Here is a 14,778-nt window from a genome sequence, read left to right on the forward strand (position 1 = left end):
GGGTCGAGATCAGGCATGAACAAGACATGAACGCTGGACATTTACTCGCTGTGAGGCTTTCAATAATCTGGCGAAGAGTACTGGGAGCTGTGGGTATTTATGGGGACCAGAACAGGTGAAACAGATGACTGTGATTACTTGGGCATGACAATATGGGCGTGGCTTGAACTGTGGATGAATGGAAAATTAAGTGGCTGTGGCAAGAGGCGTGGCAGGAACAGATGGAGCTGTGACACAGAGTGGATGTTTTCAACATTTTAATAATAATTTTATATATTATTGGTCAAATCTCTTTCAAAATAAAATGCCATCCAAAATGTTACATCTGTGATCACCTCACCACCAAGGTGTGTTGTCATACTCATCTTCCCTCTCTTTTTTTTTTACTCAGGCTCTTCTTCTGTCTCCAGGTACAGATGAAATATGGCCTTTGTATGCCAGGCTATAACTTGGCAGAGGTCACAATTCACTTTCAGTTGATTGGCTGCAGATTTATGCCTCGTCTCTCACCACCCTATAGTGCTGACAGAGGTGGAGGAGCAGCAGCCTCTGTAATCACAGAAAATTGCTGTGTAGGGGAAAAAAACAGATGTGTGAACTCTGCTTTTGACAGAGCGGAGAGAAAAGGGTGTGCGGTTCCATTCAAGTGTGTATTAAACAGCCTCACTCTTTGCTGTGCGTTAGCTCAATTGGAGCCCCATTCAGATATACGGTGCTTGCATACCAGCTGCCAAATGTGTGGGTCTGGTTTTGGCCCGAGGTGAGCCGTGTTTCACCTCCGAACATCATTCAGTGCCATATGCTGAGTGCTTGTCCAGTGAACGTCCTGAAATTGGCACACTGCTGAAACATAAATCTCCCAAGAGAAAGCATTTAACCTTTTGTTATAACCACAGCCTGCTTAGGAGGACACACACACACACACACACACAAACACACACGGAAACAATGATATCAGTTTCCAAGCGGCAATGTTCCTCAGAATACGAGCGGGGGCCGGGAGAGAGAATGTGACATTTCCAAGGTGTGTGCTGTCACATAGCAACTATGGTAACTAAACTAAAAGGCTGTGAATTTAACTGAGTCACTCCGCTGCTCAGAGCTGCAGAGCTCCTCCTCTTCTAAAAGTAGGCTCAACCAGCAGAAGTAAAAATTATTTTTAAACCGTTGAGCACCTGTTCTCGGCTGATCATTACTGGAATTTTGCTCTGCTCGTGTCTGAGTGTGCATTCAGACTTTGTTGCACCCTCTGCGGTGATAAATTATGTGTTTGTAACCTGAATGTGTCACATGAAAATGTGCTCACACGAGCTGAGTGAAAAACAAACAGTTTTGTAAATAGAGTTATAAAATATTGAAGGGTGACGACTCGGTGATTACATCATTAAAAATAATGCAAAGTAACTTTAGGGGCACAAAGGTGTCAATTTTTTTAATATTTTAACTCATTTCTGAGCAAAATCACTGTGAATAGAAGCCAAACTGTTAGACTTTAGGATAAAAGATGCAAATCTTGACCAATTTGTCATCAGTTCAAAGTAATGAAAACAATACCCTTATTTTTTCACTGTTGCTAAAGCCCAACGGTCTAAATAGTTCAAAGACAGAGTGTTTTTTAAGGTTTTAAACAAAGAAGCTTTAAATATATTCCAGTTCCTTATTCATCAGTCAAGTACGGTTTTCTGTTGTATAAAGAAAAGTGCCTCAAGTATTTTTCTTTCTAAATTTTAACCGATTGTTATTAATGAACAATCGAAAACATGTCTTGTTTTAAAATTATAACTCACTTCTGCTGATTAATGATTATACAGTATTGATGGAAATGCAGTAATTTTCTGGCAATATTTAAATCGCTGTTGTCATGTAGTTCTAATATAAAGTGAGATAATTTTAGCAGTCTGTCACTGTGTTTACTTTTAGGTGACACGTCTACTTCTCCAGTGTTATTGTTAATAACGTTGTCATGCACACTATCACTCCGACCAAAGGCAATGTCACTGTTCCTTCTTTTATTTGTGAATTTGTGTGAATGTTTGTTTGAAAATGTTCTTTTTGCAAATGGCTAAAGAGAACATACAGACCCGAAAAAAGTTGGCTGGGTGAACCCTGAACCAAACACGTGCAAACATAGGAGAGTTATAACTGCAATCATTTACATGTTTGTGTCCTGTTTGAAAATATAAAGAGCCAAACCTTTGAGTTACATCAGGGTACTCCAGGTTTTTACTGTATACTAGTCATCTTCAACAAGAGCAGCATTGTTCAGGCTCCTGTTTTTTGGCATGTGTCCATTAATGGAGGGAGGGAAGTAAAAAAATCAAATTAGGCTTATCATTGGATCTGGGTTCCTTTAACTCATTTGCTGAACTGCTGTTATCTCCACTTCCTTAACATTTCCCAGACAAGCCATATTTTAAAATTCAATAAATAAAAATCTTGTACTATTTTATCCCCGACAAAGTGCTTTCTTTTTGAAGTTTTTGCAAATCGTGACCGTAAAAAATGGGTCTGTCTGAAACTAGCAGAATCCCGGTGCCTTGAATCATAAACTGAAAGATCAGCCAGAGGGGAAAAAGGTAAAGGGGAAAAAAAGTTACACTAAAACAGATCGGACATTAAAGTCAAAACTTAACTTTAACCTAAACCAAGCTAAATCAAACAAGATTATATTCAGACAGAAAACTGATAACAGAGAAAGGTTTAGAGCTTCTGTCACATTTATATTCGCCCCATCTTGTCTCAGTCACATCAGTTAATATGATGAACAAGAAGGTAAAAATAAATCTCAAGCCCTTACTGTGAAGTAAAATAGAGGGGTTGGAGGATCATGGTGGTGATGGTGGTATCATGAAGTGGGCTGCCGTTAAGGCTGATTTACCCCCAAACAGTGATGACTTGTAGAATTCCGTGCAACAAAAATATTGGTTTCTTGACTTGACAATCAGAAATAAATAAGACTTTTTCACATATGACAGCATCCAAACCCTTTAAAAATGTTGAAGAAGGAATTTAAACCCATTCTCAAGTACCACAATATCAATGCGTTTAACAAGAATCTATTCACTAAAAGGGGATTTTGAAGCAGGATGTGACAACTATTCAAATATAAAACCAGTCTTCACAGAAGATAAAAAAACAGTTTTGGTTGAGGAACTTCATAACATACAGAAGGGAAACATAAAATACAGGAAATAACTGCATCCATCCCTGGCAATGACAGTTTGAAAGTCAACACAGTTGGCACGCGGAGTCCAGTTTTGCTGTGCTTCTGAAGAATCTGAGGAATGCTTTTACTCTGCAGGCCATCGGGCTGACTCTCACAAACACACACACAACAACTGGACAAGAGCATTGCAGCTTGTTTAAATTAGTTTGTTCGACAGATGTGCAATACCGTCAGGAATAAAAGTGAGCAAAAACACAAGACGGGACATCTTCATAAACGCACACAGTCACACAGTGGCGCAAAGGGGAACAAGTGGATGCCTTTCTTTGTGCCCTAATAGAGTTTTGTCCTGGCTGCTTGGTATTAATTTGAGTTATGTGTGGGGCAGGACTGTTTTTACTGCTCGGAGACAGAGCAGACACCCACAGGCATAAACACGCAACATGCAGACAAAAAAAGATGCAAAAGCCTCATCATTCCAAATCTTTGCCTCATAACACAGGCCTAGCAAATCAAATGTTTTTATCTTGTTTTTATAAGGGGAAAGTCTTACCTTGTTAATTGTTTAGTAGAACTGTACACTTGCCCTGTAGACACGGTCTCCCTTTCCACATAAAGTGTATTATTTACAGTAGGCTGGCAACCTAATAGCATCCTTTCCCTGTTACAAAACAGGAGCAGCAGACGTGTGTTTGTGCTCATGTGCAGAGGTTAAGTCTCAGTCAGCACTCCTGTCTGTGCTCTGCTGTGGCTGCAGTGAAATCTCATCTAGGAAAGCATCAAATCAATGGCTGCTATTAATTAGTCTACATCAGCCTACAACTGCTGAGAAACTTGTACACATAAACAGAACAGGAACACATTATGCCTACCGAGCTGTTTAGAGGTGTTGGACAGATAGATCTAAGCTCAAGTCCGCAAGGAAATCAAGTTCCTGGACTCAACAGACCAACCAGGAATAACTGCTTCAAATTATGTCCATTTTTAAGGTTAACTGACAAGAAAGTTAGAAAATGTTGTAGAATCTGATAGCTCTTGTCAGCTTAAGTTTCACCCCCTTGTTCAAGGTTCCTGCGTCTCGCTTAGCCGTAGCAGAGGAGCAGAACAACACAATGCATCACAAAGCATTCTCACAGGTGTCGAGTTAAGCTCTGCAGGTGCAGAAGTTTAGATTTCTGTCTCTTTTCCAGCAGTGTTGCTTTTATTGATTGAAGTGAGGATAGAGAGAAGGAAGTAGGCTTAATGGTGCCAAGAACACAATGGAAGTTAACTGGAAAGTACCAATATAGAAGCACAAGTGAAGTCCTGCCCAGATCTGGTAAATGTCCTTAGACGTTAGCCCTATGTAACGATCTTTGGCGGATTGTGAGGATTTCAATAGTATGGTTAATGTGTCACTACAAAATCTGATGCCGTTGGCGTGGCACTGATTGCTGAATTTCGAAGCAGCTGTAAAGGAAATCTTTGTGTAATTTCCAGCAGGTGATACTTTTGACGAGTTTAAGATAACAGCTCCCCGAGCACAAAGCAGCAGAACTTGTCAAGGTTACAATGTGAAAACCACTTTCCTGACAACTGACCTGAATTGTGAGGCACAGTTACGCTGAATTTGAAAACACAATTGTTCATTTTACTTTTTTTCGGCTGTTTTTGTTCAATCTGTTCAGTTGCTTTTTTTTCTGGTATCTGCTCAGAACAAAATAGGATGCAAAAACAGTTCAGACTTTCACTTGATAAACTATCATAACAGTCTGTTCTTTAGTATTTGGCACTTTGTCAATCTGGTTGTTAAAATATTAGGTACCTTTTTTTAGATTTTTACATCTTTCACTGCTCACAGAAAGCCTTTAGACTGACAGTAACACTAAGAAAACAACGCAAGGTTGCAAGACTAATGAGAAGACTTGAATGTTTCAGAACAAAGCTGAAGGTATCAACTAGTGTTGCTGAAATAACTTAAAAAAAAGAAAAAATGCAATATAAAACACAATTTTCTTGCCACTTACTGAACCCTGTTGTTAGACTTTTGTCAGTCAAGCTGTACAAGTCCAACCTTAGTGTTATAGGTGTGGTGGCCTACCTTGTTCTGGTCGGTCCAATACAGGAAGTAGCCTTTGGGGTCTACTGTCAGGGTCACAGGGGTCACAGTGGTAGAATCCTGTGGTTTAAAAAAACAGACATTTAAAATTCAATGTATGTGTGTTTTTGTCTATATGGCTAAGAGAGAATATTCAGCGTTTTGTTACCATCAAAGTATAGTTTTATGTAATGATCTGAAGAGACTTTAAAAGTTGTTTATGCTGCATCGTGCACACAATCCTTTCCTTAAAGGGCACATTCAAACACATGATGAGGTGTCACCATAAAATGACCAGCAGTCTGGCATGTGTGTGTGTGACAGAGAGAGAGAGTATTTTCAATGGCTGCATTCATAGCTGCAGGTTATTTTGCAGCCCATGTTCCCATTTTCCCTCTTCTTGTAACAACAAATGCTTTCCCAGTTTCTACATGCAGCCGGCCCCGCATCTCACACACAGTTTGACCCTGAGGCGCGCATGGCAACGCCAGATATTATTGGAGGCTTCTATAAAAAGAAAAAGTCCTTCCCTTTTTTTTTTTTTTTTTTTCTTATCTGCATCCATGGTGGCAATGGTTCAGCTGAACAGTGGCGTATTGTCCTCTTCAATCAGCCATGGCTGGAGATCAGAGAAATGGGAGCCGCTGCTCAGAGCAACCAAATCTTCAAAGTGTCTTCATGAGGCTACTAATGATGTCCCTATCACAGCTTTTGGAGGGAGAGCTAATGGTCTGTATCTGCTACACACAACGTGTTCTGGTGCGACCTGCACTGTGTGAAATCATGAAAGGATCGGACTAGGAGCAGACCACGCAGCACTGAGCTGCGGTGAACAGTTATAATAGCAGTTTTTCTGCCTGAACAGTCACAGTTTACAGACACACCTGTTCCATAAAAATAAAATCACAGGAATATGACAAAGAAGAAGGGACGCAAGCGGGGGGTAAATGAGTGACAGGCTCAGTGTTGGAAATGGTTAAATGCTGCATCCGAGGCTTTTGCTATAGTGACATTTGCTATGGCAACCCACCATTTGCTTGAAATCTATTAGACACTCAAAAGGAATCGCTTTGGTTGTGGTCAGATGACTGCACATACTTTATACACTTGACTGAATGACAAAATGACGCTGCTCATACCAGTGAATGCAAACAAGAAAAAAACATAAAATGCTTGACAGTCCTTAAAGAGATGCATATCACTCTCCACCCTTTATGCCACAGTTTTAAACTAAGATCATCTTATGCTGGGAAACGATGGAGTTGTAGCCATTTTGGTCAAACCTTGAAAATGACATTATGTGCTGATCTCATGTGGTATTGCAAGATGTTGGCATCAGAGTATGCGTTGTAAATCACTCTCAATTATTATAACATCAAATTTTAGCTGAATATCTGTAGAACTGACTGAGTTATAGCCATTTTTGTGCTGGCTAAGGTGGATTAGATGCAGTAGCCTTTTAGAATTTGGTTAATTCCAAAATTTAATTAATTGTAGATGTACATCCAATAATTACTTTAGGAAAGTTCGTCCAGTGGTTCATGAGATTTTTTTTTGCTAACATACTCCAACAGTTAATGCTAAAATGTTCAGCAAAGTTATCGTGCAATGAGTCGCACTTGGAATATGTGTCGTGAAACTCTCAAACCACACCAAACGTCTGTAAAATTCACTGAATTATAGCCATCTTTTGATTTCTACGGTCAGTAGGCTATGGTGGCCACCTTGAATTGAGTTGGCTCTAAAAGGTAATCTGTTTCATTAAAATTCATCCAGTGATCCATGGGATATTTGACAGAAGACAGAAAGTTGGCTCCAAAATTTTAAACATAGTTCTTGTGCATTCTCTTAGTGCTCAAAACGTACAGACTATATTTACTTTCTGCAAGTTTCATTTAAATTTGTCCAGTGGTTCATGAGACATTTAGGAAACAGACAGACATGCACATACAGGCAAAATTGTCTGCCAATCATTTGACATTACAGTCTGCTTTCGCCTTTTAGCGGCGAGAAAAAAAGTCTATGTAGTAGTTCCCGAAAAAGCTCTCAATATATATCAAATCCCCTATCCTCAGTTAACACACAGTCCGCTGTCAGACGTCTCCAATTTAGTTTTTTGCAGATGAATACAACTTTAATTTACTCTGTGAACACATCACTTACTTTGAGAAGATAAAATATTTTTTTTTAAATTAGGTGATGGACCAACAACTTCTCATAAAGCTGTTCTTATTTCCATTAAACCAAATCAAGCATTCAGACAGTAGCAACATGTGGTATCTGATGGATTCTCTGTGATGCCAATTGAAGAAAAAAAAAACGGACTCGTGAGCTTCGGGAGTCTGCCTAATGATGTGAGAGCAGTCATTTTCACCAGCTTCTTTCTTAATGTCTTAACTCTCCACAGCCACCGCAACAAACACATTAAGCCATTACGGACTCTTAGCTCAGATTTTCTCATGGGGTCTGAACAATTGAAAAAGGAAAAAAAAAGTACTTATCAGTAATAGCATTCCAGATTAAAACTGTGAGAAAATAGCTGGATTACTATTTAGTGCATTTGTGTGTGGGTGTGTTATTACAACATTCTCCCATCCCTAAACCAACCATCAGGTCCCACTGTATCGAAGGGCTAGTTCTGTTTTTTGATTGTCATTTGGCTTTTGAAAGGATTTTGCTTTGATGGGATGACATTAGAAGGCAGTGGCCTGCTTTTTGGCAGAGTGACGATGAGATTAGTGACTTACTTGCAGAAGTACAAACACCCTGAGGGAACGAAACCCAGGCAAAAGAGAGTGCCATTATTTTTAGTGAAGCATCCGTACCATTAGCCATCACCTAAGGGGGAACGTTAGTGAGGAGATTTGAGCTCAACACATTTCTATTCTGTGTACTAATAATATATTTGGCTTATTTTAAAGGATTTTAAGCTCCCATGTGGAGCCTGATAATATCTTATTCAGTGTGCATTGAACCAAAGAGGCATGGTGCAAGTGTATGCTTATAAAAATCTGTTTACACACGCCAAGTATTTTATATTTTGTATTTTTGCCATACTTTAGACGAAAAGGTCTCTTACAGAGAGGATTTAATGTCTGCTTAACCTCCAGTCTCTTATGAGGAAGCAGTTATTACTGAAAATGTACAGTTTGAAGCGACTGATATAATCCAGGCCATATTTTAACATGCAACCTGGAATTCCATGAAGTGCTGAGGAAGCTATCTGTCCTCAACTGGCAGGAACAAAAACACAATGTGCTTGTCTTTATGTTGGGGAGCTGTTGGACTTGTGTAAATATTTCTAAAAGTATACCGATTGCTGTTCTATTCTCCTTCAACACACCAAGCATTGTGTGCTGGAATGTGCACTTTTTTCCCCCCCTCAGTATCTCAGACTCTCTGCTTTTCCAGAAATCATGGCTGCTGCTCACGCATCATAATACAGTATGCTATTCCTGAGCAGTGAACAAATCTTTACGTTTTTGTGCCCACGGACTTACATTTTTAAAATTAAAAATCATATCAGGGGAAAGGAATAAATGAAAGAGGCACATATGTATCAGAACTGAGGTTGGAGAGGAGCCCAATATCCAAAGCCGAGATAAAAAGGAAATGATTTAATGTAATCCTTTCCTACTGACAATTCATTATAGCCCCCTTCTCTCAGTCTGACTCTGTATTCCTCTGTGCTTCTTTCCATGAAATGATACAGACAGGAAATAGGAAGGAAATGACACAGAGAAAGTATCCGTCTGTATTTCTCAGGAAAGGCCTGGCAGCTATTTGGTTTTAGAGGTAGGTCTGTTGCTGTTAGGGCAAAACGGACTCATCTCACAAAGACAATTTCTAAGGAAAGAGAACTCAGTAATTACAAGTTAAAGAATGACTCATGTTCTCTGATGATTGACAGAGTGGCAGGTTTGCGAATGTGCACGATTTCCTCACATCTCTTCTGCCACACTCGCGCCATCTGTGCTGCGTTTGGCTCACCTGAACTCGGTGAATCTGAACATGTTTTTGTGCCAATGATCCCATGAATTAATATCTTAATGTGCCACTTGCACAGAAGTAACAGTTCAACACATTTTTGTGGATACAGCTTCAGACAACAGATAAAATATGATTCATGCAGTGATAGGTATAGGCACATCTCTTTGTATTTACATAAAAAAGACCTAGTTTCCTTTGAAAGACTGCACATCGCCTACCGCCTTTCATGCCTCAGATCATTTTATGATGAGAAATGACAAAGTTGTAGCTGTTTCGGTCAAACGTCATGAATAGTGTCATGCATAATCTCATGCAATATTACAAGATGTGGAGTAAATGACTGTTACTACCACATCGAATTTTAGCTCAATATGTATACAGTACATCCAGTGATGACTTTCTAAAAGTTCCATTAAAATTCATCCGGTGGGTCATGAGATATTTTGCTAACAGACAAACAGGGTTGACTCCAACAGGTAATGCTAAGGTTTTAAACAAAGATCTTGTGCACTGAGTAGCACTTGGATTATTGGGGGGACTCTCGGTTACAACCACACCAAATTTTAGCACATCATCTATTAAATTGACTGAGGTGTAGACGTTTACATGTTTTTTAGGTTCAAGTGGTGGCCATCTTGAATTGGGTTGGCTCCAAAAGTTCATTAGTTGTAGATGAAAATCCACTGATTATTTCCTGAACGTGTCATTCATTATCAGTTTGCGAGATATTTTGGTAATACACACCAGCACAGGCACAGGCAATAACACTATCTTTCAGCAGAGGGCAATAAATATATATATATAGGAAAAGAAATAAACCCCACTCCAAGAATATCTGCTATTAGCTGCGCTCATATTCAAATGTCCATTGAGTAAACTCAACTACATGGAGGTAGCAGAAACCAGAGGAACGCATGCAGTTATTCAAATTAGATGTGAAACAAATACAGCAGAAAAGTCCCTTTCAGAATCTAGAGAGAGATATAGTTATGGCAGTGTGGGAGATGAAAATAAACATTACCTACAGTGAGACCATTCAATTTAATCTCAATGTGAAGAGCTGCAGCTTTATGGGAAGTCTCGGCAGGGTTATTAGAGGGGTGTGTTGATGTGTTGCTTCTAAAAGGTGCTCAGGGGGCCACGGTGGTCTGCTGAAAGGCCATGTTTTACTGAACAACAGGTAATCAAGGTCCTTGACCGCAGACAGACTCACATGACAACAAAAATAAACAAAGACATGCAGCAAAAACAAACAAAACAAAACATCTGCTTTAATCAAGCTGCTATTGACTTGCTCTTATTTGATTGTATAAAAGTGAAGAGGGAGGCGTGTGAGACTGGTTCAAGGTGTTGATTTCGTTTATTGAAAAAAAAAAGAAGAGCGAATTCTCACACAACGAGCACGTGCACTTTCTCGCGCGTCCACTTACAAACGCCCCGCACTGCCGGGACGTAAACAAAGCACATGTCGGCGCGCGGCGTTTCTGCAGCATTTCTGAGCTGCTGCTGCTGCTGCCCGGAGAGAGGAAAATGCAACGAGTCCCTGTCAATGCGGTCTGCACGGAAAAAAAATTGAATCAATCCGCTTTACTGTTGCATGAGTCGTCTATTGATTGTGTATGAAGCTGCATTCTAGTGGGACCTGCATAACAAATAACGCGTGCAGAAATCATCCAGAGGCAACAACAACAAGAAGAAGAAATAAAGAAGATTCGTTGCTGGGTCTGTGTGTGGCTGTTACTTACATCATCCCATTTCATAAATTTGTTGCCCCTTCTCAGGCACTCGGGCACGGACACTGGCTTGAGCTGCAGCGCATGAACTCCCGGCTGTGCCCCAGCCATTGGCTCATCCACTCCTCTCGACGCACGGTGCGGCTAGAATGAGTCTCTCTTATTTCTCCTCGGCTCTCCTTTTTTTTTCTTCTCTCCACCTCCCCACCCCTTCTTTAATCTCCCTAAAAGCAGGCTGACGGAAGTCCACTACTGCTGCCACTGTGTGATGCCCGCATTGACGGCGGCGGTGGCGCGTTTCGGTTTTGGAGAGCGGTGGAGGCGGGCGCAGGCGCAGCGGAGAGGAGAGGAGAGGAGAGGAGCGGGGCCCCTGACTCACTGACTGACTGACTGAGAGAGGGAGAGACTGACAGGCAGCTGGAGGCACGAAGTGGAAGAGAAACAGAGAGAGAGAGAGAGAGAGAGAGAGAGAGAGAGAGGGTGGTGAGGAAAGAGATGGACATCTGAATGAGTTTCACGACAGGTTTCAAACTGAAACTACACGTCGATACGGAGACAGGATCGATGCTTTAAGTGTTCTGGCGCCTCCGTGTGTCCGTGGCAATACGATGATGAGCAAACTGTGGCCCCGAGCTGACCAATGATCAGGCGCCAAGGGAACGGAAACTCTCTGAATATTATGAAGACGGACGCATGCAGTCATGATGGTTGAAGATCTTACTCTTCTGTGGAATTGTAAGAAAAACTAGAACATCTCTTTAAAAACATTTAAATGGCGCCAATGCAGCTGCTGCCCAAAATTCCAGCATACATCAGCTTCCTTCTATGAAGCCCAATAATAGGTTGGAACTTCCTTTTGTAATAATCTAAGCTGGTAAAATGCCTACATTTTGTAGAAGTGTAAAGAGAACCAATCCCACGTGAATTGTTAAAGCTGCTGCCAGTGGTGCATTAGAACCACCTTGGAAACCAGACACCTGTGTCTCTCACTCCCTGACAGAACTCCCAAAACGTCCAAAACTCAAGCCTCTGAAAAAAAAACCAGACACAGTGTGAAAATTGCGTTGAAAAGAAATCCCTGAACCATAGGTGGCAGAAGCATCCGGTCATCGCACATGTCAATTTTCATGCGTCCAGTGTTTCATGTAGGAGATCTGATGAGTTAAAAAAGACCCTTCACTGCCAGTTCTGAAGAGAGACTTCTGAGCTCAGATACAATGAAAGTCAATGAGAGTCAGGAGGAGCACCCTGCACTCCTGGGGGATTTGAGAAAACACCCCATAGTTCTGTAACAGTGAGAGGCACACTGGGTGAAAGAAAACAGAAAGGGCCTAGGTTTTGGTGTATAAACTGTACAAAAAGTGTAAAGTTTGTGGGAACAAAAATTGTTTGCAAAAATTTCAGGAAGTTACAACAGCTTAAGTGTGATGTGTGTGACATGACCTGGACAGGTCACAAGTCCACCACAGGGACACATATAGACAAACAACCATTCACACTCTCACCATAAGGACAAGTTAGAGGTAACAGTTACCCTAACATGCATGTTTTTGGTCTGGTGAACACATGCATGCAGAAAACATGCAAACTCCACCCAGAAAGGGTCCAGGCTGGGAGGCAAACTTGTGATCTTCTTGCTGGGAGGCAACAGTTCTAACCCCTGCTCCACCGTGCTGCCCCAGTTAAGCCATGCAAAGTTTGCATGACAAGTAATGTAAAGTATACATTAGAGCTAGAAGTCCAAAAAGAGCTTTCACTAAAATTTCATGGTTGTGTATGAGGAAGTTTTTCACAGTTTTTTTGCTAATGTTATTTATGCCATACGGTGTTCTGCTCCCAAAGGTCACAACACACTTTTCCCAATTAAACCTCATGTTCTGGTGTATTTTTGCATGGATTTTTACAAATATGAGGGAGGAGTTGCAAATCAAAAACTGTGATGGAAATGTAGGGTAAGGCACAATTAATACATGTGCTCCAACACTATGCATTAGCAACCTTAATAACATTATAAATCTAAGTCTATAAATCTAAATCTAAAAAGGTTGTTTTACTAAACAGTAAAAAGATGTTATGCATAGATCAAGCCTATACACCATTATAATGCCATGTACCTGAAACTCTCATTTGAAACCACATCCATTATTTTTGTATTTGTAATAAAAAGGAGCTTTATTCAGATTTAAGCAGTAGATCCAAACCCATCAGAGTGAATGTACGCTGAGCTTTGTTACGGTGCCTACACACAGCTCTGAGCATCATCACTTCTTTATCACTAACTTTTTCTAAATTGCTTCACTCAAGTCTGCTCAAACACACCTTTAAGACTTTTTTAGACTGTTACTCTCTTAAAAGCTTTAAAAGCCCAACTCCACACTCTCTATTTCTGAATTGAGAAAGCTCCTCGGATGAGAAGCAAAATGTCTTCAGCTACAGAATAGAAGTCCAGTTGTTTTTGTTTTTTAACCTTTTTTTGAGTTTAGTTTTAAGGTCAGGCCTAGTTTACAGAAATTGGTGGAAGTCAATACAATTTTGTAATAAGGATAGAAATATCATCTTAACTTTTTGTGTGGGACTTTACCAAACACACCCATCACGTCTTTTACACTGTTCTTGAAAAACTTTTTATAATATTTTTTTTTTATCTGAGCAGACAGATGTTTTTGAAAGTATATAGCTGGCAAAATCAATGACCTCCTCACTTTTTTTTTAACCTTTTTTTTCTAATAGTTAAACTCTCATCAGACACATTCATATGCTCATTCCTAACATAATGGGAACAATCAGTTCAGAAGATATTCAAAACTGATCCTCTGTTAGAAGGTCAACTACACCATAAATCAAAACAAAGAATTATTTTTTCCAAATCCAGAGCAAGTGCAGAACAAAACGACATTTTCAAAATGTCATTCCCAGATCTGCAAGTAACTCTTAACTGTAACTGTTGTTGGTCTTAAAGTGTGTGCTGGAAATCAGATTTACTCATTTTCTTCTGATTTTCTGAGGTCGGGTGGCAGAGGTAACAGGTCCAGGAGGAAAACCCAGACATTCTTGTCCTCAGAAACACTCTCCAGCTCCTCCTGGGGGATCCCAAGGCATTCCCAGGCCACAGAGGAATTAGTATCCCTCCATCGAGTTCTGGTCTCCTCTCAGTAAGACGTGCCCGTAAAAACCTCCAGAGGGAGATGCCCAAACCACCTCAGCTGACTCCTTTTGATGTGGATGAGAAATGGCTCATACTCCAAACTTTCTTACCGAGTTCCCCTGTTACTAAGGTACCCTGTGGAAGAAGCTAATTTTAGATGCTTGTATCCATGATCTCGGTCTTTCGGTCATGATTCAACTCTCATAAATGTACATGGACCAGTAAATTGAGAGCTTTGCCTTTCGGCTCAGCTCCTTCTTTACCAAAGCAACACCCTCAGTGCAGATGAAGCCCTGAGAGATATTTTTATTTGATCTGCGTTAGATGCAGGTATAAAGAAATGCTTTTCGTGTTTAAAACAAACTTCAAAGCAAACTTGAGTGCTTGGTGGAAGTAAACCACCTAACTCATTAAAACAGCTTTGAGAAAATCTGTGAAACATGGAAGTGGAAATGTCACAGCTTGGGCAGAGATTATGTTCAAATATAAAAACAGCTTTTCTGTAAGTACTACACCACTACATACATTTGACTACATCAGACCTAAACTGGTAAAAAAAACAGTATATACAAGTCATACAAACATAGGTTTCTGGGTTTATTTTTAAAGCTTGGGACAGTATCTCGTCCAGAAAATAAAATGCCCAGAAAACAGACCTCTATGTGTC

At 40.3% G+C, this 14,778-nt stretch overlaps 1 protein-coding gene across 2 annotated transcripts in view; it reads right to left on the reverse strand.

Annotated features, from left to right (window-relative positions):
* LOC108231840 (1-phosphatidylinositol 4,5-bisphosphate phosphodiesterase beta-1) overlaps positions 1-11,362 on the reverse strand; it is a 141,946-nt gene extending 130,584 nt beyond the window's left edge. Inside the window, exons 1-2 of one of the 2 annotated variants that reach the window (XM_017409192.3) lie at positions 10,979-11,361; positions 5,247-5,324 (exon numbers count right to left, since the gene is read on the reverse strand). In XM_017409192.3, coding sequence (XP_017264681.1) covers positions 5,247-5,324; positions 10,979-11,077 — 177 coding nt within the window. In that variant the 5' untranslated portion in view covers positions 11,078-11,361. Of the gene's footprint in view, positions 1-5,246; positions 5,325-10,978 lie in introns of both variants that reach the window. The other variant, XM_037981634.1, reaches the window with a different exon arrangement.
* Positions 11,363-14,778: the final 3,416 nt, after the last annotated feature.

Source organism: Kryptolebias marmoratus, linkage group LG19 (assembly GCF_001649575.2).
Source record: "Kryptolebias marmoratus isolate JLee-2015 linkage group LG19, ASM164957v2, whole genome shotgun sequence".
NCBI classification, from domain to species: Eukaryota; Metazoa; Chordata; class Actinopteri; order Cyprinodontiformes; family Rivulidae; genus Kryptolebias; species Kryptolebias marmoratus.